This window comes from Chroicocephalus ridibundus, chromosome 14 (genome assembly GCF_963924245.1).
Source record: "Chroicocephalus ridibundus chromosome 14, bChrRid1.1, whole genome shotgun sequence".
Classification (NCBI taxonomy): Eukaryota; Metazoa; Chordata; class Aves; order Charadriiformes; family Laridae; genus Chroicocephalus; species Chroicocephalus ridibundus.
The window spans coordinates 5,628,514-5,654,679 of NC_086297.1; the positions used below are offsets into that span (position 1 = coordinate 5,628,514).

A 26,166-nucleotide genomic window follows, 5' to 3' on the forward strand; every position below is an offset into this window, starting at 1 on the left:
TGGTTATGCAATTATATAGTTGGTAGCCACCAGCTAATGGGGAATGGAAGCTTCTAATATTTGAGATGTGAATCACGGTCACTTTATAGAACATCAGGGATACATATATAATAAGTCATATAGAAATGTCATCTGCCTTTGGCCAGATGATTGCTTACTTAAAAAAATACTCAAAAGTAAAATTCAGCTTTCCATACTGTGCTTTCCACGAACTGTTTTCCCACTGCAGCAACACTGCTAAACAGAGAGGTCTGCACCCAGAATGCCGGTTGAGAGAGAGCTCTGTTGCATGTTTATCTGCACCATGTCATCCCATTCAGCACCTATTGCTTTGTCAGCCCGATGCAAACTATATCGCAGGAATAAGAATGTCTTCTGCCTGTTGCACCGCATAATGAGAGTTAAATAGTCTGCAAAACTGCTAGTGCGGAGATTAATTTCATCAGAGATGAATACACTTCATGCATTAATTTGCACAGTGAATGCAGCAGCCACCTCTCATATAGAGAAGTGAAATGCTCAACACACAGAGTCTAGCTGTAGACTGCAGGGTTGTTTGTCAAGAAGATAGTAAGTCTGGCTTTAGGGCACTACACCAAAGCACTGACCTAACTCTTCTAGCTCAATTAAGTTAGTTTTCTTTTAAAGGGGTAACTTTTCCTTGGCAGGCTACAGCAGCTCATGTATTGTCTGTCTGTACCACTCATAATTTTATGGCAGCTCAGCTGTCATCTGTCCTCCCACAACAAGCATAAAACCCAAAGCTGTCACAGGCACCACTTTGCTCTGGCTGATGTGGCATAAATGCAATTGTATATTCCTGCCTGACCCAAATGAAGCTTGTGTTGCTGGATGATGGTAGGTCATGGATCTACCGTGACTGCAGAATCATAGTCTTGCTAAGAGCCTCCATTAACATCTTGTTGCAGTTTAGGCTGGGCTGGCCACTAAAGGAACGACAGATGCTCTCTTGTTCTCCATTAGTGACTCTAACAGCACCTAGCAAGGCAATATAGGAAACAGGATAGTGTTGGCAATGGTGTCACATAAACACCTGAGAGAGATGTCACTGAGGACACAGTTGCTACTGGAGACCTATTCTGTAGTGGCTCCTTGTGTACTGACTCCGTCAGTTTTGGCTCATATCTTTCTTCTCCAAGGCAGAGGAAAGACAGATATCCAGTTTCACAGGCCAGAAGGAAACAGAGGAGACTAATGTGTAAGGCTCAGCAGTCCCCATACTTATAATATTATTTCTAAAAAGAACTATTAAGTCTTTATGAGCTGCTTTTATGTGGAACCAAAGAAGAAATGAGAAATAGAGGACCTTGAAGCTAAAACATCTTATGCTTTCTGTGAGACAGCTGGAAAACTCTGTTTTGGGGAATTCTTACCCAGTCCAGTGCAGTGGAACAAGAGGGCAGAATCTGCTACAGCACAGGATGTGCCCCCTAAAGAAACAGATTCAAGTCCAGTGCTTCAGCATTTTTCACAATAACAGGCTTTTCCTGCACCACAGCAATAGGGCCGAGTCTCCTGCATTTGTCGAGGAATCAGAGGGAAAAAGATGACCCTCACGCGAGAAAGTCCACTCAGACTGTCCGTAAGGTTGTGAGGGGGTCAGACCTTGAGTAGGACTATCTGCGATCAGGGACTGCAAAAATTCTCCTCTACAAAACAGGTGATTATTCTTGTAACAATTTAGAGGGATGTTTTTTTGTGTCTCCTTTCATGCTCCAATCTTGCTATGTTGCGTGTAACTTTTTTCGTTCTGTTTTTTTAAAGAACATCATCTTCCAAATAAGCTTATAGACACATACTGGATAACTGTGGGCTTTGCTCTATGCTTTGCATTTCAATAACGATTGCTACAGTATATGCTTTAACCGCTCTGCTCCCTCTATAACTTGTACACAGTTATAGGTAGTGTTGTTGCCAAAGCCATCATGTGATTTATTGACTCTCCACTGGGACAAGGAGGAAAACAGATACAACTTTGTGATTTTATTATAAGGAGACTGGGTTAATATTTCTAGGTGAAGCAAGCTACTATACCGAGTTCAAACATCTGAAGAGGGAGGTTAAGAAATCCTGAGTGTGGGGTGTAAGGATTATTCTGTCCTGGGGCAGTGCAGACGTCGTCTGAGGCGGGGAGCAGGAGAAGAAAGGAGACATTGTGACCCAGTTCCAACACCTCCTGTGTATACAGACGGAAGTGCTTAGCCTGTAGAGGGACACGCGCGGGGGAAGAAATAGGAGAGAATTACAACATGGCACTTATATAAACAACACCCCAAATGATATAAAACATTAAAGAAAATTTGCACAACATCAAGCTCGGAATTTTTATAAAACATAAATATTTGGGGGGGGAGCCCTAAATGTGGGTTCATGTCACTACATAAAATAAAGATTTAAAGCTGCAATGTTCCACATTAAAACAACACACACAGGCACAGCCCCCCTGAAAACAACATTTATGTTTCTTATTAGGCAGAAAATGATCACATGCCATGTGCTTTTCAAGATTATGATTGCATAATTATGTGAAAACATGAAAATGGATTCAATTAAAAACCTTTAAGATTCAATTTAGGGTTGGTTAAGAGAAATATGCAGCTCTCCCTCAGCACAGCACTGAAAAGGTTTAACAAGTGCTGCAGCAAGAGAAAATGGCACACACAGGAGTTGGCCTGGGGCTGCTGTAGGGCTGCTGTGTGCAGCACTGCGTTTTACCCTGGGTATGCACGGTCCATGATTCTGTTTACCACAAAAAATAATGAAAATACATAAAGAAATCTGTTGAATTAAAAATTCAATTCACTCACATAGAAGTTTGGTCCCGAGTCATCAAAACATTTACAACTGTGTTTAACTGCAAGGTCATGTTTATGTCTATTTCTCATGCACAATAGTTGAGTTTAAATGCTTGGCTGAAGTGCAGCCTAAGGAACATATTGCACAGTGATTTACATATTTTAGTCCCTAGCTCTAAAAAAAAAAAAAAAGGAAAAGATGCACAAAAGCTGTAACGTCCAAGAAAATACACTAGCTTCGAGACCTGTACAGAGCCCTATTGAATTAGAGTGACTGACCACAAGGCAGCACACCATCTGTCTTAATTTTGGATTTACTTGAGTCTTACTTGGCTCTTCCCAGGCTAGAAGGTGCTGCACTGATGGATTCCTTTTTAAAAGCAAAGCCTAAACCTTTCAAAATCAAGAAATGGAGAACCAGATTAATTTATTTTAAGGCCACATCTTTCTAGCTGCACAAACAGACCTTGAAGTGAGTATAAAGATGATTTACTTCTACTTTAAGCCCTCTTTACCCTTATAGACCAAAATAAAATCGAATTCATGTAAACAAGAAACAAACTCCTTAGCTTATTTTTTCATGGATCTTTCACATCGTAGATTATCCTCCCTGACTTCTTTATTTATTCACATATGCATTTCTTGTACCTGAATGTAAAGCCAGAAGCCAGATACCTCTCCTCACCCACAGCAATCTGGAGGTCTGGAACTATGCGTTTTAGAAGTGCTATGTTTATCTGTGTGTAAAAGAATAGCAAAACGCTGTGTCTTCAGCAGGCTTTTCATACCCCCTCACTATTACCTCCAAAAGAACAGTCAATTGCCCTGCTTGCCTGGAAAAATACCTATGTTTCTTTACCAGCTGGGTAAAGGTGCTCATAGCTACTAGTTTCTTGCAAAAATGCTTATTTGCACCTGCCTGAAGTTGCACAAATATGCTAACAGAAGCAAAAATAGAAGCTTATTGAAAATTTGTCTCTTAATCCTTATATGTTCAAATATCCAGGAAAATAACTTTTATTGAAGATGTTCCCCCCCCACGCACACTTAGAATAATGGAATATAAAACTTCTCTGCTTTTCTTTTCTTGCAACCGTAACATTTAATCCCTACTTGCAAGTTACACAGTTTGTAGCTTTTAGTTGTGTTCTTCAGAATCAGTTTTTTAAAAGGTGATAAATACCACAAAGGAAAATACCTGATGCAGAGGTAGATTGATCTGTTTAAGGAGAGCTTTCACTGCCATCTGGAGCTCATACAAGAACAATTGAGTAGGGCAGTCTGAAGTATGATCCATACTTTCCACAGATTCTGAGCCAGAAAGTGTTTGGATCCATTCCCACTCATCTCTGTATGTTGAGTCAAGTTAAAATTAGAAATATAACAAAAGTTCAGTGCACAAGCAGGAATTCAGTGTATGTGCATTTGGGATCTGTTGATAGTTTCATTCTCATATAGCAAAACATTCTAAACTTGCGCAATCTTGATTGTTTGTGGTTAAAAATCTAACTTTGAAAAGTTTAATTTTTCTAGCACATGTACGTGAGGCTGAACATTCCTTGCAAACCTCTGAAAGTCCAACTGCCTTTGAAATATTTCACTAAGGCTTCTCACTCCAGGTTTTATTTTTCACATACTTAATTCCCTATCTACCACAATATTTTAAAAAGCATGGTTGGGAAATGACAACAGCGGCAATTAGCAGGAAGGTTAATTTCTGTGACAGACTCCATTGTACTCACTGGAGCCAAAGAACTTCCTGATTTGTTCAACATATATCCATTCTAGACCTGATAAACATGGGAATCATCTTTCTGGATCAAATCCTTAATTCACCCTGCCCAGTATTCAGGCTTGAAAAGCAGCCAGCACCAAACGTTCAAGAAAAAAAGGACAGGAAACCCCACTACAAGACAAGTAATAGATGTGGTACAATTTGCTCCTAAATAAAGAGCTGATCTTAAACTTCAAGAGTCAGAGAGTGTTATAAACTCTGAAGCACTAGGCTTTATAGTGGTTCCAAAATTTTTGTTAGTATTAACTATTACATTCTGGGTATCCTTGTTATCCATATTGATCCAGTTCCTTTTTCCTCATGCAAAATTGTCAGCTGGCTTCTGAAACGATATGGGATTAAAAAGCTCCAGAAAAAAGCCAATAAAATGCGTTGCCCGCTAGGCAGGGACCAGGCAGTCCAGAGAAGTGCACTTGCCCAATAGATAAGGGAAGCAATGGACAAAGGGGAAAATGGCTTTGCCAGAGCAGAGCCGCTGAGTGGCTGATAGCATTTGTCTGAATAGGTGTTTTCAATTGCTGTATGTTTGCTGTGGATTAGAGCAAGAAACCAGATATTACACAAGAGAATAAACAGAAAAATCACCAGCTCCAACACCCCATGGGCTGTGAAAATCAATGGAAAGGTTGACATTGAATTCACTGGAGGCTGAATCAGGGCTGCAGGCTATGATCTTCCTGACAGATATATGGAAGATCATTACCACTGTGCAGAATTTGAGCGACCGGAGACTACTGTCCTTAGAAGTCAACGGGCTCACGTGTATGTGTTCCGGATAGGCCTTCAGATTGCTGGAAAGACGCAGGGACACCTGTTTTGTTCTGCGCTGCTCTCTGTGATGGCACACACCTGAGCCAAACTTTGCTGGCAGCTACAATTTTGCAAAGGCAAAATTGCCTTAGCATTTAATTTTTTTCAGTTGTTTCAAACTTAAATCAAATGTTCTCTCTCTACATGCGTGTGTGTAAATGTGTATATATTCACTTACTTGGAGACATTGCTGTTGTCTCGGATTTTAACGTGACACAGGACATTAGGCAACTTCTGCAACACAAGCACTTTGATTTGATCCACAGAACTGCAGAGTTTAAGGTAACCCAGATACAAGCCGGGAGGGAGGCGTTGCTGACTTCGTTTGTGATAGGAAAGTATGTCCTGTTTTAAGACATAAAAATCTCTTTTTTTTTTTCCACATAAGCGGAAGAGTTTGGGATCAAAAAGCAACAAATGTTTTTACAGCCGTCTTTTTGTTTCAACAGTGTTCCCAATTCACAAAGCATTTAAGCACATGCTTAAGCATATAAATAATCTCTGGTAGTTTGGATGCACTTGGATAACTTTTTACTTAAAGCCATACACAGGTTCTCTAAGCTCTCCACGTCATACAGGAACTGGCTCTAAAAAAACAGCGGTTTTGATCTTCTACAACTGTAGTATTTAGACTAGCTTAAATAACACCCAGCTCCGCACTCCTGTCTGATCATTTCAGCAGCGAGCCAGGTCAGGGAACTGATTCAGCTGAAACGCAACTCAGGAGAAGGAGCAGTCATTTTTCAGCCAGAGCAGTTCCCTGGGTCACGTTTGGAGCAGAGCAGCATTGGGAAAAAACTATGACCTGTGCTGCATAAGCCAGTGCTGTCACCAAAGAAATGCATGTGGAGTCACAGCTGACATCGCTCGAAAACCTGTTCTGTATCACCTGCTGTCAACAGGAAGATCTCTGTGAGCGGGGGGGCTGGGGGTTTGCAAAGTTTAATTAATGGCTGTGTTTTCTGAACAAATGACTTTATCAACAGATAGAGCTTTGAAGGAATTAATGATGGCGCATTTGCTGAAGCCAGGAGACATTTTTAAGGCTATGTATAGCAGTCCCCCAAAACTGCCCTAAAAATGATGTCTGCTGCCATCCTGAGAAACGTGTGCTTCTGCAATGGGTGAGGATTAAGACGCCTGGCCTTATGCCTTTCCTCTTGGAACCATCAAATTATCTGCCAGTGCTATGCTTGGCTCTGACCAATGCAATTAGACCCTCATTTTCACAAGCACTTCATGAACAAAATACCCATTCGATGATTAAACAAGTAATACAAGAAAGGGTGGGCATTAGATAGGAATGTGTAAACCATTAGGGGAACATTTTTTCCACTAGGATCTCTGTGGAAATCCGATCAGGCCTGCATTTTGGGTTTCCTAATATAAAACTTTTGCCCAGATTGACATTTTTCTACACCTTTAACACATTTTAATACATTAAATCTAACATAGATCAGGTGAGTTTTATTGTCTTTTGGAAATTTTTTAATGTTTCTTAGACCTGGTAATGTATATTTTGATTGCCTGTCAGTTTCCGGTACGAAAAGCACAGTCTCTGCCCAAGAAAGTGCCTCTGATTCAAAATTGAACCACAGCAGTCATCGTCTAGTTGAGGCTACTAAAGAAGGGACTAAGACAATGATTTGTCTTGTAGCGTCTTGGGTAACTACGCAACTGAGTTTTAGAGAGATCGGCTACTGACATTTTGTGAGAAATAGGCTGCTGTTGCCGACAGAAAACATGTCTTAATCTTTACGTGAACTATCTATGTTTAACACGACTTTACAGATACCCGGATTCTTGAAGGGCTGAAAACCCATGGCACTCCGTGCTAACTGAACTGACTATGCGAAGCAGCTTCGAAGGGCAGTCCTTTCCTTGGTATTTTTCTAATTGTGAAGTCTAGGTTCTTCTTCAGCAGAAATTAAAGGAGGGTTATGGTCAGTAAAGAATTCTTTAGCAACTATAGCAGGCTCCAAGGAACCCCACAGAACAAGTTTATTAAGTAGAACAGTAAAGTTTTAAATCTAGATTTAGTGTTCAAGGCTGGATGGAAAAATCTTATGGAGTGTAGAAATTGTAAGTGTCTGTATAGGTGCTTAAGAACATCCCAGAGAATTTTAAAGGTTTTTATATCCCTTGCTACAGAATTCTATAGCATGGTTTCCCGAAACTGATAGAAACTCTACTATTCTCTGCTAGGACTTTGAAGTAATTTCTTTAGAATCTCATGGATATTTTACATATTAAGGATCTGATCCCAGACCCACTGGAAGTAATACAAGTCTTTGCTTTCAATGGGAGCCTTGCCATTAATTTTATTGGGCACTGGATTAAGGCCTAAAATTCTACAAGACTCTTCCAAAAATCAGGGCTCTGGCACAGGCTTTACAAAAGCAAATAACATACAGTAAGAGAAGCAAAGCACTACCTGGATAGTTATAAGCAAGATGTCTAATGCTGTTGGCTCCTCTGGAGTTGAAAGGGATTTCCTCTGGCTTTGTAGTTTGGATACCTGCATCCATTTGCCATTAAAAAATGAATAAAGACTCTCCACTTCTCTTATAGTAACTATCAGCATATTGCCATGTCGATCCTTGATTGGCTCATAAAAAACTCTGCCTAAGTTGTGAGTTCCCAGCAAATTCTAGAAAACAAGCAAATTATAAAATGAAAGTTATTTATCTCATATCAGGAGAGTGGTATTTTTTGAAATTTAACTTTGTGCTCACTGACCTCGGTCCTGTTAACTTCAATAAACACTATAGACACACGGTGTTTCTCAAACACGTGCCCTACAGTCATATCACTCAGTGGCAACAGGAAAAGTTCTTCCCTACGTTGTGCTTCTGGATTGAATTGTGGATCCTCTGATGTATTTGGTCCATCAGCGTTTAGTCCAACATTTAATGGAGAACATCAGAAAGGCTATTAGGACCCAATGCCTTCGTAAAAGGAGACACTGCAAAGTAATTCACTTATTTGACAGAGCTTCCTATTTTTGCCCTGTCATGTAAATATAAAGGATGCAGTTTTCAAAAGCACTCAGTGTTAGTGATTCCTTTGGTATCAATGAAGCCCTGCTGATATGAATTTACTGAAGGGCTAGGTACTTATCTTCAACTCCCCATAACCAAATATCAGAGATGATAAAAAATTCTTTCTCTATCCCCAAATAATTTATATCGGACACTTCAAATGTTTTCTGGTAGGGTCATTAAATATAATCTCCATTTTCTGGTCTCTGTTTTAAAATGATTCAGATTATTTTCAGCAACAAAAGCAAGAGGCCCTCGTATCTGTGTTGAATGTAAATAATTCTGGAGCTAAACTGCGGGGTGTGTTTGTGAAAGAACACAGAGGAATTTGAAGAGACGCGGACCCTTTTCCTTTTACTTCAGATACCAAGAATGTGCTAGACAAAACCGGCAGAAACTAACAAACTACCAGGGCAAAGCTCTCCAGGAAAATATGTGAGGATTAAAGAAAAGTAATTTTAAAAGACTCCACATAAAATACATATTTTGGTCAAAATCCCTTTCCTCACACAGTAAGGCATCTGCTTATAGGTGCAAACACACTCAATCCAGTGACCAGCCACTGAAGAGATTCCCAGATGTCTTAAAGAAAAATGCCTAACATTTAAAATATGCTCATTACTTTGCGACTTTTCAAGAGATCTACAGTAAGCTGGATAGAGATGGGGGTAGTTTAAAATGAAAACTTGAGTTCACAATGTAGCACATTGTGTGTTTAAAGAAGTGCTGTACATGAAATTAATGACACTGTAAATGGATAGACTATCCTGAATTTATTTATCTGTACTTAGCAGGCAATATTTACTTATAAACTGTATTATTAATTTGTTTATAAACTTTAGGTAGTGAGTACAGTGACTGCCCTTTGTGTGTCAGAATTCAGCTACTTTAGCTTTATGCATCCCTCCCCAGTGCACACTGCTGATGTCTGTATAGCACCTTCCCTCTTCTGTTTTTAACCGTTCTGCCTCCGTAGCTGATTAACACTGGGTTTCTTGAGGATACATTTTGTATTAATCCATGTGTCCACAGGTGGGACAAATCATTGCAGGTAGATGTTAGCCATCTAGTTGTCATGTTAATCACTGCAACATCTGAATATGCCTAGATGAAGACAAATAGTTCTTTACTGTCACAGACCATATATTCCGAGTGGCATTCCGGCACAGAGAGTAGGGTGCCTACTAATATGCATATCTGGCTCATTCATATACTAAAGAAGTTTTGTGCCTGCTTTGCTTGGCACCCCGTCACTCGTGTTTTGTTTGCTTTAGTTGTCTGGTGGTAACAACAGGCAAAATTACAGTCCCTGTTGTCTCTGAATCTACTGATCTAGTGCCTTAGCAGCTGTGTTGTCACTGATCTTTTCCATTCTGTCCTAAATTCCTGTGGAGTCAGTCTATTAACTGCCTCAATAAAATGTATTCAGCCATATAAACTTTATTGAGATCCTTCCATTGGTGGATCCCATTAGGCCACACACCGTTAGAGGTTGGCAGATCTGTGACAATCCTGGTGTTCATCAGGGGACCAAGCTAACAGAACAAACGTTAAGGCCAATAAATTTGCCAGAAATTCAACAGAGCGATATACCACATGGACACATTTGCTGTATCTCTGTGCTTCGAGCTCTGCTCTTAACATCTTTGGTAGCAAATAATACCACAAAGTACTAGGAATCTTGGTTATCTCGAAGCGCAATCCGTGCATACTAGCAATGCTCTGTTAAAGGCAATCTGCACAGGGAGGGAATGGAACTGAGCTAACCAAAGGAATACGTGCTACTTAAGCTGAGCTAACCACACCAGAGGGAACATTCAGCAGATATAGTTAAAACTTTCTCTAGTGACAGCTCAAAGGACTGACAAGCAGCTGCTGCTTAGCACAGGTGGTCCTCCAATAAAGGTACAGCAGGCTGGCATTCCATATGTTTCGGGATACTTTGGGGAAATCAGTCAAGACAGGTGGTTGCCCAGGAAGGCTACTCTCCTGTACAGCATGCTTTGCCAAAAGATGTAAAACAAACCCCACATGGATATTCTTAATAATGGCCACAAAGTGTCTGGCTCTCATAGCTGCTATAAAACCTGGCTTATTGCATTGACTGGCAATAAGAGGGATGGCCGAATGGCTAATACATGAGCCAAGCAATATGAAGATCTTCATTAATTCCATGACTTTACCATACATTTTTCTGGGAAGCTTTGGTGACTTCATTCAAACAAAAGGCAGGAGAAAGTGAGGCCTGGATATACTTTTTCTGTAAGAATCATGCAGAAATTTGTTTGAAAATGTATTTTCCTGCAAAAATAAATATTTCATGAAAGTGTCTGCTTTCCAGCCAGAGATTTGATGTTAACACGAAAGCCATTCTTCAAAAGCTTTACGATAAATGTCAAGATGTTCTGCGAAGAATGTGGGATTACTAGCTGCATAACAACTAGTGGGTCGAGACACAGAAGGATTGAGCGACCTGTTCGGTACCGCTCAGGTTGTATCTGTAGCTCAGGTTGGAATGGAACCATCCTGAGCATCCCTGCGATGCCTTAACATGGTATGAATAGTGCCTCTAGTGCTGCTGTGCTCAACCACTGTGCTGAGGGGTCAGCACAAGATCTGTGCAGCACTTAATCTCTCTTAGTCTCTGTTTTTAAGGGTCTAAATAGGTCTCTGACTGGTTCTCTGCACAAAGGTATATTTCACCTTAAAAATTTTGGCAGCTTAATTAAGAACTTAATGAAAGATTCATTTTTATTTCCCCGCTGACAATCCACAGCACCCTAGCCATCCTGTTTGTTAAACAGGGTAGTTCTGCCCTAGAAGCTGCACTTGAGCAGTTTGTAAGCCATGGGTGAATCAAGACTACTATTTTGGCAACTTCAGCACTCGACTTGTCCTTCCTGACAGGGACAGAAGCTACCTACTGCTGCAGGGTCCCATATAGCACAAGGGAGTGCTACATCTTGCCCAGAGTTTAAATGCTTCGTTAATATATTAATAATTAATAATGACTAGGCCTTCTAAGAGGCTTTTGAGCAGCAAATACTAGGATTATAACTCTTGAATTCCCAATCTGCAAACCTACAGGCTTAGCTGTGGTCATTATTTGCTGGTTCATATCTGTTTGTTTCTTCATCTGCCACTGTTATTTCTTTCCTTTCTTTCTCCCACTCTACTTTTAATGTAACTCCTTCCTTCCAGCTGGCAAGAGAGGCTCCATGGCACATTTCATTGTCGATGATAATGCTGCTCCAAAGAACAGGCCAGTGGGGAGTGGTGAACCATAGGACAGTTGGCAGTACTATCCCTTAGAGATCCCAGAGTCACTAAGTTAATAGCAAGAAACATGCAATCCAACCAACCTGTAGCTGTGCTGCAGCTGAAAGCATCTTTTGCCTGGCTTGAAGTGCTGTTGATGAGGACACGGATATAGACATATTCTGCCTTAGCCATCTGATATCATCCCACATGCAAGACAACTGCAAAAATATATCCAGTTCAATCAGTTTTTATTCTCAGCACTTACAAAAGCAGAAATGAAACTAAAAGCATTTTGGAACTTGGAAAAATCAGGCGATATTGCTCATTTTGAGCTTCTGCGGATGGCAATGAGTTGCCTAGATAAACACGAAACACACTGAATCAGACACAGGAGTTGTTCTGTAAACATCATGCAACTATTTAAATTGCTTTTTGGACTATTGTGTAAAATTGATTTACTGTTCTTTGGGGTGTAAAATTGATTTACTGTTCTTTGGGGTATAAAAATAATGTGAAGATATCTTGAATGATGGCATAAACGTAATATCAACTTTTAAACTTCTGTTATTTCTTTAGGGTCTTCCTCTAATTTTTCATAAAACCTTTATGTAGCCAAGCAGCAATCACTTATATAGGATCATGCATTTAAAAGAGTTAATTGTGCCCCTGTCAGTGACCCGGTCAGAATTTAACCCACATAAATGGTTTGTGAAAATTGCATTTTAACCTGAGTGGAAGGTAAAGCACTTCAGCATTTAGCTTTTTAATGACATCATTTCATATACTCAGAATGATGAGCTAAGGCCTGTGCATTGCTAGCAACAAATTTCTAGAAGCAAGATATGAAATTAGGCTCCCATTACCTTTGTGAACCACAGGAAATCCTGCATAACTGAACTACTGTGAGAGTCATCAATTTCCACAATTGGGATATGATCTTCATTGGTTACTAATAAATTGTCTTTGTAAAAAAATATAACAGATAAGTAGAGTCCCCTAAAGAAAGAAGGAAACATCGTCACACACCTTTCATTTTTATTCATATCCACGCCAAATTTTAGTCAAAGAATCATAGATGTTAAATTCTGAGGAGACAAATTGGATCATGTGGTCTTAACTCCTGTGTTATATAGATCATGCAACTTCAGCCAGTGAATTCTGAAAAATATTTGGGAAGCTTATCACTTTAGATGATGTGAGACTACAGGAATCTAAGAAATTACGAATCTGTGCAAGCCACTGACATCAGTTTTAAATAAGAATTTTTCCAGAGTAAACAGTAGACAATGGAGGCTTTGTGCCCCTTAGAAATCAGAAATTTTACTAAAACTTTTTATCATTAATGGACTTAGTTCTGCCCTCGTTTAGTTCAGAGTAAATCTGAAGTAACTCAATTGAAATCAGGTGGGTTGTTATGGATTTACATTAGTGTAATTGAGTGTAATTTGGCCAGCATATCTGCAAAACTGTTTATAGAGATCATTCCTTTCAATATTTACCCTTGCAATTAGTTACACACGTTAAGTAGTTGCTCTAGGGAATTTAAAGACTCTAGAGAGCTCTTCTGAAAGAACCAAATTTTTATCAAAATACAAAGAAGAAAAAGCAAACCGAACACTCCTGGCAATGCAAGAAGAAATAATCCACATAAGCAACTTCCATTTGCTAAAACAAATTGTGAAGGCTGAGGGTTGTTTGGGTCACACTGGGTTGCAAACCTAGCTAAAGATGTTAGGGAATTCTAGATGAGTTGCGTGTTGCCAATGGGCTATTAAAACGTTATCCGAGCTCTGCATTTTATATTATGAATGAAATAAATACCATAGTTTCATTACTAAGTAACAATAGAGGCAGTACTTCCAAAATACCTCAGTAACTGCACTTTGTATTTGCACAAAATATTTCACTCTGTTACAATTCAAATCCATTTCCAACAGTAACAATTAAAAGGTTCTATTGATTTCAGTAGGAACTGGAGCATTATTTTCCCATCGGCTGCACCAGTCTTACATGTATGCGGTCTTACCAGGTTCATTCCGATTGATTCCTGTTTCATTAGGGGTGGAATCGGGTGCTTTTCACTATTACAAAAGAGCAAGAACTGCTAGCTAAAGCTCAGAATGGTTGGGAGATAAGATGAACGACAAACCGTTTCAGAGTCTTCACAAACTTGTTTGACGAATGGAAAAGGTGCTTCAGGCTTCTGGAAACGGATTGCTTGCGACCAGCATTCTGTAATTTAGAACTTTCTAAAATGGAAAATAAAAAGCAAACCAAACCCAACACTTAAATTTCGGAACCTTTGTCTCTCAAACCACAATACTAAATTTCAGTCAGTGCCCACTATATTCCTTTCAAAAGACAACATTTAGAAACATGCTCAAATACAACTTTTTGCTCATATTTCCATTGTCTTAGTAATATGCAACAGCAAACAATTTTCTGACTTGCAGCACTCAGACTTGGTAAAAAATGTTTTGCTCTAAGCAAAGTGTAGCTTGAACCAGTACTTTGTGCTCTTCATTCAGAATGGATGTGAAATTTGCAAGTGGTCTCAGAAACCCAAGAAGAGATTTGAACCATCCGTCAACATTTTAGGGTGTTGTACTTCCTCAGTTTCTGTCCATATATAGCTTAAGCTTCTAAGAACTGAATATTTGGTGCTGTGGCAATCACTAACATCACAGCATCGCCAGTCTAACCTAAGTAAAAGCTTTAAGGAGTTGTTACTAGATGGACTTTAAAACTTTAAAAGTTGTTACTAGACGGACCCTCATCTTTCTCTGTATCCCATTACATGTATGTGCTTTTGTTTGGATTTTTTTTTTCCCCATCACAGCAATTTCTACTCACCTGTATTGCTTCAGAGCTTTCACAGTTACATTTGCTCCCTAGTAATCTGGAATCCAAGGAAGAGGTGTTTAACTCATTTGCTCACTTCATGTCAAAGCTGAGACCTGCTGTGTGCCTGCAAGGATCTCTGGACCGGCTCTTTCAATAGAAGAATTTTATAACTTCCAATATTTGCCCAGTATTCTAAAAAATGTGGCTAAATGTTGATACATTGTATTATTTTCCACTTTTGTGAATTTGACTTTATGTCTTTCCTTCTTCCATGCATGGCCTGAGTTTCCTTGTAAGCCAAAGAAAAAACTCGGGAGCTCTGTGACACAGTGTGAAACAGCTGTGTCCAGCTGTGTACCTGTAAGTGGATTTTAGAGGGAATGCCAATAGATGGCGGTGAGGGACATGCAGGATTGTGTAATGTGTTGTCAGTTGTTGTCCACGTATGGCATTTAAAAGGAACATGAGTTTAAAACTGTTTGGGTTGGGGTTTTTTTTTGCATTGCCTTTTGCAATATCCTTCCTGTTTAATGCTGTTGTACAAGAAACAGCAGAAACATTTAATTTTAAAAAAGAATTAATTCTTCAGATATTTACTGTGATCTGGAAAGAACGACAAAAAGAAAAACGTAACTGTGAAACTAGATCTCAGTTTTCCACAATCTGACTGTTTATTTGGATGAAGCCTGGATACCCATCCAGACTGAGGCGTGAAACACTTTGTGGGACACCCTTCCCCAGTGGGGGAAAAATATGACTCATGACGAACTATTTGTTGAAAGCTGCTAATCCGTCTGCTTAGGTGTTTGCAGAGGAACATATTTCCCACTTACCTCCAGTGCAGAATAGGAGGTGTCTGACTGTATCTCCTTAGTGAGTTCTAAGTTTGAACATTTAAAGAACATCTAAATTTGCTCTTGTCAAAACCCCATCTGGGGAAGTGCTCAACATATTTTTAAATGATGAATAAATTTGCACCATAATTTGCACATTGAAAACCACAGAAAGAAGACACATTGTTAGCAATAATTACCACTCTGCTGAACAGCAAGTACAAAGAGAACAAGGTTCTATTGGGGGTGAAATCATACAATTCAGATGTATGAGACTTATTAGGTCATCAAATCCATTGTCTTTCCAGTGCAAACTTGTTCCCCATGGCATGTTCTCCAACGCGCTGTTCAGTTTAGTTTTAACACTCATCCAAATCCATGACTGCTCCTTTGATGCAACTGATCTTTGTTTTCTTTTCCTTTGTTTTTCTATCCGTATCTCCTCTGGTAATTTTTATTTTACTGTGAACTTCTTTTCAGTATATCACAGTAATGTAAACCAAATGCTACATGAAAACTCCTGTCTTACTGTTTCCTTCTTCCAAGGTTAAGACCAATTTAGGAATATAAATTTCATTCTAATTATGCATTTTTTTTCTCTTTTATATTCAGGATGGAGGGAATGGAGGAGGAAATTGCTGAAGGCAAAGCAACATAATTCTGTATAAAACACCCAGAGACTGCAGCATTAAAATAAGAGGGCACATTACAAGTGCAATATATGTTATTGGGCTATTCAGTGGTTTGGGTTTAGTCCACAGCTTTGCAGAAGCCAACAGCAAAAGAAATGATGTAAAACTAGAAGGAGACTGTAAACTCTCCTACATTGCTATTTGCTTTTGGTTTACAGTGTAGTGTGTCTAGAAGCCAAAAAACATGGAGCTGAGATTAGAGGATAATTTGGATCTACGGGAAATTGAACTGTCTCTCTTATTTAATTAACTAATAAATAACATAGAGTAACCTTTATAGAAAAGCACCAGTTACAACAAAATAAGCTTATATTAGTAAATGATACAGCAATAGAGCTGTGAGCTCTTTTAATAGAAGCTCAGGAGCAAACAAATAGTGGCCAAAATTAGAGAACTTACAGTGATTATTTTTACGTCAGAAGCATTCAAACCTGGGGCAAAGTAGGCAATTAACTACAAAGGTATATTTACAACATTAGCAGTTTTTCTCGTCTCAGTGAAGATGTATAAATGTTTTTTTTTTTTTGCAGTTCACTTAAATAGAGCAGATACTTACAAGCAACATAAGTTGGTTGTGGAAGAATGAGAACAAAGTTGCATACTCAGGCTGCCAGTATGCATCTGGGGTCTCTGCTCTAGAGGAATGTCTGTTATGCCGTGCCATTTCGCTGAGGAGGAAGATCATCTGGAATTCTTTGTCCTATCACTAGACAAGCGGGTGCCTCTACTCAAGTGGGGCAGATGTGAGGTAAATGGAATTACCTCAGTGCAAAATTATCTGAGATCTTAGCCCCACAAATCAGCCAGCCTGTGGAACAGCTAAATATCGTTTAGGGTGACCCTGAATAAGGAAACAAATTAGCAGAAGGTGAGCTAGATCATACTGAGATCCTGGTGGAGAGCATAAAATGAGGTTTAGAGTTTTGAAAATACATCAGATAGATAGCTGGAAACAAATTCGAACTCAGTTGAAAGCTGCACATTTTTAGCAGTGCAGACAACTGACACTGGGATAATGAGCACGGAGACATAATTCCACGCAGCAGTTACAGGCATAAATAGTGGCCAGACACCTCAATAGCTTGAGACAGCGATAGATTCTGTATTACCTCACCTCCAGGTGGGATGTCTTTCAAAAGAAAATTCTGTATCTCATGAAGAAGCTATTGGCATGACAGTCATATTACTGGGTAGTATATTTTGGATTACAAAGGCAGGCTCTACAGCTGAAACCGTAACTTCTTAAATTCCCTACCTGAACTTCTCAGGCTATGGCTTGGTTCTGAAGCCTGCTTTTATATATTCTTACAAACAATTATAATCTAAACATTTAAAACACCCTGTGGAATCAGAGATCCTTCTCTTTGTTAAACGCAATAAAACCATGTGCTCTGCTTGTGAATCAAATTACAATTAGAACATTTTTATTTCACCTCTGACTTGTCTAGTGAAATACATTTCAACCAGATTTCAGAAAGAAAATATCTGGTAAGCATTTTACTGAAGAGTTGGGTTCCTTTCTTAATGAAGCATTCCACAATTACTTAATCCACTCAGAATTGTTTAGAAAGAATGATCTACAAGAAAAAAATACTTAAAAAATACATTTGAAGTGTTGCCAGGACATACAATTGTAGTAACTCAGTTATGATAGTCTGTAGCATGGTATTATGAAGACAAATGGATGACTGTTGTTTGTAATCATCAGGGTTTTCCAGAAGATTAAACATATGAAAGCAAAGCTTCCTAAGTAATTCCCTAGGAGATTTCATCATATCACAGAGCAGGTTCAAAAGCAACAGCTGATCTAATTCCAAAAGCTCTTAAACTCACTGTACATTCCAATGTATTCTTCCTGGTATTTTTGTAAGCTTGTTTCCTTCAGCCTCTGAAATGCAAAGCACAGGGCAAAAGGCAGGCTGCAGTGCGAAGCCTGAATGAACAGACTTGGGCAAGAGATCTGCATGGAATCTGGGCAATTTAACCCTCCCAGGTCACGCTGGAGCGGTAGCACACAGCCTTGCTCTTCTTGCTCCTCTGTATTCTGAGGCTTTTGCCTATGTTATCCAAGTAATCTCAGGCCTTTTAGATTGATTACCCTCAGTTTTTTCACCTCCCTTGCACTCCTCGTCCACTCTCCTTCAGGCAGCCTGAGCAGCACGACTGGCATGTGCCGCAGAGGAATCAGTGAAAAGCCAAGGTGGGGAGACCCCAGGTTTGAGTCCTGTCTCCTGTCTTCACCTAGCTTTAATTCATGCAGAGCTTGGTTCTGCTCTCATTTATAAACCACAGCAAATCAGTGGTTATAAGCAGATGTAAGGATACTCTACAACCAATGTGCAGCTATTTACTACATCTCTAACACAAATGAGGAAAACAAAAGTTGCAATATTAATGTATAATCAAAGAAGAGTGTGGTAAAGAGAAGCATGGTAAAGAACGGATAAATGCCTGGGCAGGTCCTCAGCTTATGTATAACAGCATATCCATGCTGACTTCTATCCACGTCAGTCGAATCATGCTAATTTGCATTAATTAAGAATCTAGCTCAGGCCTCTGTATTATATGAAGTGAAAGCCATTATTTGGGCTTTTCGGTCACATACAGTAGTTTATCTCAGATCCGTGATCAAAATCCTTAGTTTTCACCAAGGTTGATCAATACCAGAATGAAATTTCAGAGTCAGTGATGTCATAATTCTTACTTTTTCTGCAAACTCTTTGTCTCGACTCTCTACCAAATTACTGAAATACAAGGGACTGACATCAGTCATATATTTAAGGCAAATTCCGCAGGCTCTTCTATTATGTTACAATCCTGATTTATCCAAAATATACTACTGTGTAATGCTAGCATTACAAGCAATTATGAGATTTTTATTTGGTTGGAGGCAAGGGTGTTGCTCAAGCTGACTCCCCAGTGTAGTATTGCCACATGTAAGCTCCCACATCCTCTCTCAGACACGCAAGAAAATGGTCTGAGCTAAACAGATTTTCTATATTGCTGTTATTTATTATTTAAGGACAAGGAGTTAGGAAATCAACAACAGAGTTGTCTGTGCTTTACTTTGAGACTGGGGTTAATTTCTGGAGCAGTGGAATTTTATAAGAACCAGGCACTGGTGTCAGATTCTCAAAAGGAGGGATTTTCTGCATGTTGTTTATAACTGCTTCTGTTCTGGGCTGGTATGTCAGTAAAACAATTTATACAGAGAATATTCTCAGATATTCCATCACTTGTTCCCTGTTGACTAGGAAGGTGCCCTGAAAGACCTGCGATGTGCACTAACTTCAGAAAGGAAAAAAGACTTATTTAATAGCATGAAAAAGCTATGTAAGAGATAGACTACATCATCTGTATGTTCAGTACCAAGACCACCTGCAAGTGATAATGCTTGTATGAATTTTAATTAGAGAAACAACATTTTCTTGCATTATCTCCTTTCCCTTTCCAAGCAACATAGCTGAATAGTTTAAGTTGCTATGGTTACAATGGGTTGTGGCAGGCTGTGGATCATCATGACAGTGACATATTTGCACGTAAAGAACAAAGGCCGCATCTTTCCATTTCAGCCAGATGATTTTAGCCCGAAGTATTTCTATGATTTTAAATCAATTGATGCAGCTTGACATAACAGTCATACTAGGTGAAGAAAAATGAAAACTTCATGGTAGTTCAACTTTTCAGTTTAAAATAAGTTCCTTTGCAATGAAGCATTATTCCAGTTAGAAGTTTATTTTAAGAAAATAAATAGTACTTTTCAACAACCCGTATAGAACAGGAGTTTTTATATATGCTTTAAAAAGAATGCCAAGCTGTTGCCTTGGCTCTTGAGCTATTAAAGTCACAGTCTGTTTCTCATGAATGAGGAGCAAAGAGCTGGCTGAGATTCGAACTCTCTCCTAGTTTTGATCCAGTCTATTTGAAAATGTAGCAATCTTATCTTCCCACTGCATTGTGCAAGTATTTTTCATTATAGATTGGCATCACATCCACTAGAGTACTTAGTGTCTTCCATTTGGAGGCAGCCACGTCCCCTCTTTTGATCCAAAACAGTTGTTAACTCTCTAAAGTATTTCTTTATATGAAAAAATAAAAGAGAGATCCTTGAAACATTTTAGTGGAATGCTGTGTGAAACTAATTTGTGGGAAAAAACAAATCAATAGGTGTGTAGGGTACAGAGGGAGAAAGGGTGTGTCTGCGCTTGTGTGCATTCTAGCTTTCAGATGTTTCCATCCAACTAATTTCAAGGGTTAAGAGCAAGATAGTGCGCTAAAGTGATTCCAGATGGGCCAATATTAATATCTTTCTTTTCCTGATGAATGAGAAGGTATGACCTAGTTAGAAAACTGCTAAAATTACAGGCGCCACAGAGGCTTCAGCTGGTGCCCTACCACATAGATATTTATACTTACCTCTGCAATTATAATGCTGATGAGCTGCTCGAACCTGCTGAAGGAGACGTTCCAGGGCCTCAGTGTGTCCCCTGTGCCGAGGTTCTCTTCCACTGCAGTCTTTCCAGTCTATTGAACAAAGGAAATAAACAGAAATGAAACACAAAGGAGCAGGAGAAGGTTTTAAAATATTTTCTTGCCTCTGATATTTCTTGGCTTTAGAGGAGTTTTACATCTGGGCACGCAGGAAAAAATTGCAGTTGTTTCTAAGTCTGCTGTTATTACTTGTACAATAAGTTTCCTTTGCCTTGTGGCTGCGAGGTAATTAATCGTAACGATTATTATCAAAGAGTTCACAATCAGCTCCTAGAAGCTCCTGTAGCGACTGAGTAGACAATGGCTATTTCTCTTTGGTACGTAAGTGGCCTCTGTTACTGCAGTGTCAGGGCTGCTCTCAGCCTGTACCGTCCCGACGGTACAGCACCTCGCTGAGGTCACACTGCTGCTCCCTCTGCATTTTGTTGAGACACCAGGAGGATAAATGCCTCTCCTACAGTTATATAGGAAACCCATTGCAAAGCAGAGAATGAACATCTTCCTACACCCAGAGCTAGCTCTGTAGCCACAGAAACATGCTCTGAGTAAAATCGCTTCTGAAAATCTGCTCCCAGCAGAGGCCTGAACAAACGCCGGCAATTCCTGCCCTAGAGTCTACGGTCTGCTCAGCACTGCACTCGTGAGGCAAGAAGCTGCGGCTTCTGTCACACATACCTTCCACCTACAAAAGACGTTGTTTTCACCCATTTGCTGCTAGCTACAATCTCAGTCTTGATTTTAAAAAACAGGCAATCTTCTCACAAATAGGAGATGAAGCTGTGTGTATCAGAGAGGAGCTTTTTAATTCCTGACTTGACTACTTTCATACTTTCATTATAATGAGAAAAAAGTATTGCAGCAGTTTCATGACTCAAAGTGGATCAAGTTATTAAGAGATCTGTCTGCAAGGGGGACTTGCTTCCATCTTGCTGGCATAGAGGCCATGTACATATTCACAGACACCAACAGTTTGCTCACTCACTAAATATACAGATCTAGTTTCTAGTGCAAGTTTGGCGTCAAGCATTCCTTCCAACAGGCTTACTATTCCAAGGATATAAATAAATATTTGCTGCCATTTAGTATAGCACCTAGAGTAAGCCCTATGAAAGGATGGAAAGAGAAGACATTTGCTCTGCTGGTAGCCTGTGGGCAATGGTAACAGCTGCGGAGTGGCTGTCCTGCACGTTCTATGCTTTTGCGGAGATCAAGGGCCAGCTGCATTTATAGCTCTGTGTGGGGAGGCCAGTTCTTAGATCTCTTGTGAGCAGCCAAGAGGAACCAACTGGAACTCACCAATCTCAAAGTGCTTTGGTGTCATCAAACTGGTAGAGTTTTGAACAACCTCATGATTTCTCTGTCCCAGTGGCTTCCAAACTTTCTGAGCCTTCAGATTGCTGACTACCTTAAAAATGACATCGAAATCAGACCAGCTTCTCACATACTAATGAGTAAGCCTAGAAATGTTACTATCTACTATGATTTCACAGACCAGCTGTGCAACGCTGGACACAACATTCCAGGCTGCCACTGTGTCTGTGGGGAAACGGGAGGGCAGTGGCAAGCATTCACTGTCATGCTGCATGGGTGCATCTCCAAGGATGTCACTAACCTTTGATGCTCTGGGATTGGAATGGATCAGGATTAAGCCCTGAAGCTTTCATTTCCCTTGCATATTCTTCTGGCTGCCGTTACAGACAACTTGTAGAGTATTAATGTATTCACATTAAATTTTTAGCTTAGGGCCATATTTTGTTATGCAACACTAGTGTAATTTCAGGTTGCTGCCGCCTTGCCAAGCACAAATCTGCTAGTTTTCAAAACCGGTGGTGAAGGCAGTCGTGTGGATAAAGAAGCTCTGCCCCCAGTAACTGCAGCAGTAAATAGCATCTTGACTCTCGAGCTAAAATTCTGATCTTAGTATTACTTAATGAAAGAATTTACATTTAGGCTCCGATGGTCTCACTTGCTGTAAAACTTAAGCATGTGTCGCTAAGGATACTCAATGAAAATACCACGTTCTTGCCCGGTATCTGTATACAGTAAGCCGAGTCTGCCTAACGCTTCTGTGTTCACCAACAAAGAAAACATAGATATGGAGCCCTGAAGAAATATTTCTCTTTGCCATAAACTCACAAAAAATCCCATATATATCAAGTGATGCTCCTGCTCTCCTAGAGAGAAATCCAAAAGACTCCTTTTGCTACCTTGTCTGCCTTTCAGAGAAACACCCCCACAATGATTGTCCCAGGCACTTCAGTCGTACTCCCATGGATGGTACTGCTCTCCCTGGTGGAAGCAAGGACTTGGCTGAGTTCTGAGCAGCAGCACGTGACAACGTGGCCCTAATGCCAGCAAGTCTAGGACTTTCTGCTACTCTAAAGCCCAGAATCCCCGAGACACTAGGCATGGGAAATGGACTTAATTCTCTGCATAGTTTTTGTGTTGATCCACTGAAATCTGCAGGAGAACTTCCCTCACATCCAAAAGCTTTGGAACTGGCACATATTGTCAGATTTCAGAAGGTTAGTAACAGTGGACAAGAAATAGACAGGGAAGACAATGCCATATGCCAAAAGCTAAAATTCGTATCATACAAAGCTGCATTTTTAAGTGCCACCTGTCTTGCCAGGAGTGTCCTGTTCTTTGGGAATATTTAGCTGAATAACTAGCAGCTACTATAAAAGAGTGTGTTTCTGAGTTGATGTAAATTTTTGGTTTGTGGGGCCAAATCCTGTGTAGTTACACCTGGGTATAGTCAAGGTAATTGCATGTCACTAAGTTACTCAAAACAACCCTATCGTAGTGAGTTATCCACATAGCCAAGAGTAGAATTTTGTCCCACGAGTGTAGCATATTTTTGTTCTCAAAGAGAATATTTTTTTAGCCTAGTTCTGATTTTATTCTGGGGTAAACAAGAGCAAAATTGAAGGAAAATGGGACAATGGTACTGCAAGAGCCTCATTTATCCAATCCTCTCCAGTACAACTACTGAGATTAGATACATCTTTCTTTATTTTCTCACATTAGCATGCAAGGTTATTAAATTATTACATTAGCCTAATAAAAGCAAGTGCTAATGCAATAAAATTAGAAGTCCCACTTTACTGCATTAATCAATGCAAGGGAAGCTGTAACATGCTGAGCCAGTTTGACAGTGAACACCAACTCTGGAAAAGCAACTAACAATACAATTTGATTATAGAAGACTAAAAATTACACATAAAAAAATCATAGTCCTAATGGAGTCTGAGAAAACCTGTCATTGGTTTGAAAAGGAAGAAAGGCTTTTGGACATGTCTGGAACATTTTAGTGCTTATGAGCTAAATCCTATCAACATACGTGTCCACACTGGAGTATTTTACATACAGGATGCTATGAGAATGGTCCAGTGAATGGGATCTATAATACTACAAAGCAGAACATACAAAATTAGGTATGATACATGTAAGTGTTTTGGTTCTAGCAGTTCAGATTCAGGTTTTGATCCATTCATGTACTGACTAATGAGGTTCCACATAGCAGAACCCTATTAAGGGAAATAAAGATTAAAATATTTCTAATTTTTCTTAAGTCTTAGTGACTAGATGACAATGTTCTGTCAAAGGACTGGAGAGGAATAAAAAATTAGACAAATAAATATACATAAATAATTACTTTGCTTATTTTGGGGGTGGTGGTAGAAGGCGTTGAGTTTTATTTATTTGTTTATTTCACTCCTAGATGACTGGCAATTAAATCATGAACTCCAGAATATTTTTCGGTTCTTTGAAGAGGTAGAAATTCTGACAAAACAGCATCACTAATCAAATTAGGAGGGTAGACAAACTCAACTTACTTGAAGGAGAAGCATATGCAGGAGTAGATTTGCGTGGAGGTCCCCATCCTCTCATGTTGTATGCTGAAACATGGACATAATACCTCTGGCCCTGCAAATGGAAACAACTGGAGTCAAAACTATCACTTGACTCAAAATCTTGGCTGTAATAACTGGAGAGCAGTCTCTCCCAAAGATGCTTTCTTTGAAAAACTTAAATAGCTTTCAGCAGCATCAACTGATGCACCATGACAGATTGAAACATAGTACAAAGATTTCAGGACAGCTGATCTGCTGAGGGTTAACAGAACACACCAATTCCAACCGGCAAACCGCAATCCCTTCTACCAAGGCCAAACCCTGGGAACTCTTACAATCAGACTTCAGGAATAGGGTCCCCCCTTTTTCCTGTTGTATTTAAGAGAGTCTCTCTACCAGCACAGCAATGCAAGAAGCTTCGCTTGGCAGCCACTGAAATCAGTCAGATCTTTATCACTGATTTTGATGCATAAATCTAGATCAATGGAGAGCACTTCTGAAAGTCTAACTTCTAATTTAAATATGTTATATACTTTGGATAGTACAGTCAAACACATAGTAAGCTCTCTGCCTGTGGAAGTGACTGTACAAGCTTGCTTGATTTTAACTTAAGAACAGTTACTTTGTTTTGTTGTTAGAAAATGAGAAACAGTAAATGCATATTGTGTCTCAGCTCCCTGGAAGACAGTGTGCTTCAAATCAAGGATTTCTTCATATAAAAGGCTAGAAATAACGAATATTGTTTCTATTCTATGTAGATAATTTTATATTGTGCCCATTGCTTACTCTTTAAAGTTAATTTTCTCATTTTGAGAGCCCGTGTTTTGGGGCACTGGCCAAGGGTCACGTGCATCTCCCCCCTACTGTAAGTTTGTAGCCTGATTCAGTGTGCAGTGAATTCAGTGGAAAGGCTTCAGCTCAGAGGATGCCGGATTGTTGTTTCCAGTGGAAACAGTTGTATTTTGAACAAGCTTTATTTTCATCAAGTATTTTGTGAATTAAATTTTTTTTTGCACAAATGATCCTGAACAGCCTATAGGAAAAAGACTTTCAGACACATGGTCAAAATCATTCTGCTTAAGAATCCATATGAATGCTTATCAGTTTTCTCCATCGCCGACCCAGTTCTTATCAGTGTAAAACATTTATACAAAAATAAATAACAGAATTGAAAATTATTGCCATCAACATGTGTGTCCCTGGAAGAAGCAGAAGAGAAAGAAGTGTTATTTTAGCTATTGGTCATCAGAGTTGGGACTAGATCTTTTACGAGCCTTTGATCTGCACTAAGATTATCCTGTGATCCAGAAAACAGCAGCTTTCACTCCGGTCTTTTCTGATCTCCCCTAAGCATGACAACTTCTAAAGCAGTTCATGCTGTCTGTCTATTCCTTTGTGACTTTAGGATTATGGATACCAGACATATTATGCTCAATGACTGGAATGTGTTGCTAGAAGAAAGGCGCTCTACAGTTATTACCAACAGGCATGGGCGCAAATTATCTGTGTCTTTGTATCACCGGGGCGGCAGGGGCCATCGAGATCTAAGTAAGTGAGTCATTTGGCACTTACCGTTCTGAGACCTGTGATGGTGCACCTCAAAGACTGAAGATTATCCATAATTTTTTCACCACCCAAAGGAGAAAAGTCTTCTGAAGAGCTCCATTCCACTAGGAAATAAATAGCAGGAGAAAATCAAATCAGATACCAGTCCAGGCAAAGAAAT

At 39.6% G+C, this 26,166-nt stretch overlaps 1 protein-coding gene across 1 annotated transcript in view; it reads right to left on the bottom strand.

The window, feature by feature from the left end:
- ANKFN1 (ankyrin repeat and fibronectin type III domain containing 1) overlaps positions 1–26,166 on the bottom strand; it is a 117,664-nt gene that overhangs the window by 15,832 nt on the left and 75,666 nt on the right. The window contains exons 7-16 of the mRNA XM_063352376.1: positions 26,013–26,110; positions 24,423–24,513; positions 20,509–20,616; positions 13,873–13,972; positions 12,587–12,719; positions 11,825–11,941; positions 7,856–8,071; positions 5,600–5,766; positions 4,015–4,165; positions 2,056–2,224 (exon numbers count right to left, since the gene is read on the bottom strand). Coding sequence (XP_063208446.1) covers positions 2,056–2,224; positions 4,015–4,165; positions 5,600–5,766; positions 7,856–8,071; positions 11,825–11,941; positions 12,587–12,719; positions 13,873–13,972; positions 20,509–20,616; positions 24,423–24,513; positions 26,013–26,110 — 1,350 coding nt within the window. The remainder of the gene's footprint in view (positions 1–2,055; positions 2,225–4,014; positions 4,166–5,599; positions 5,767–7,855; positions 8,072–11,824; positions 11,942–12,586; positions 12,720–13,872; positions 13,973–20,508; positions 20,617–24,422; positions 24,514–26,012; positions 26,111–26,166) is intronic.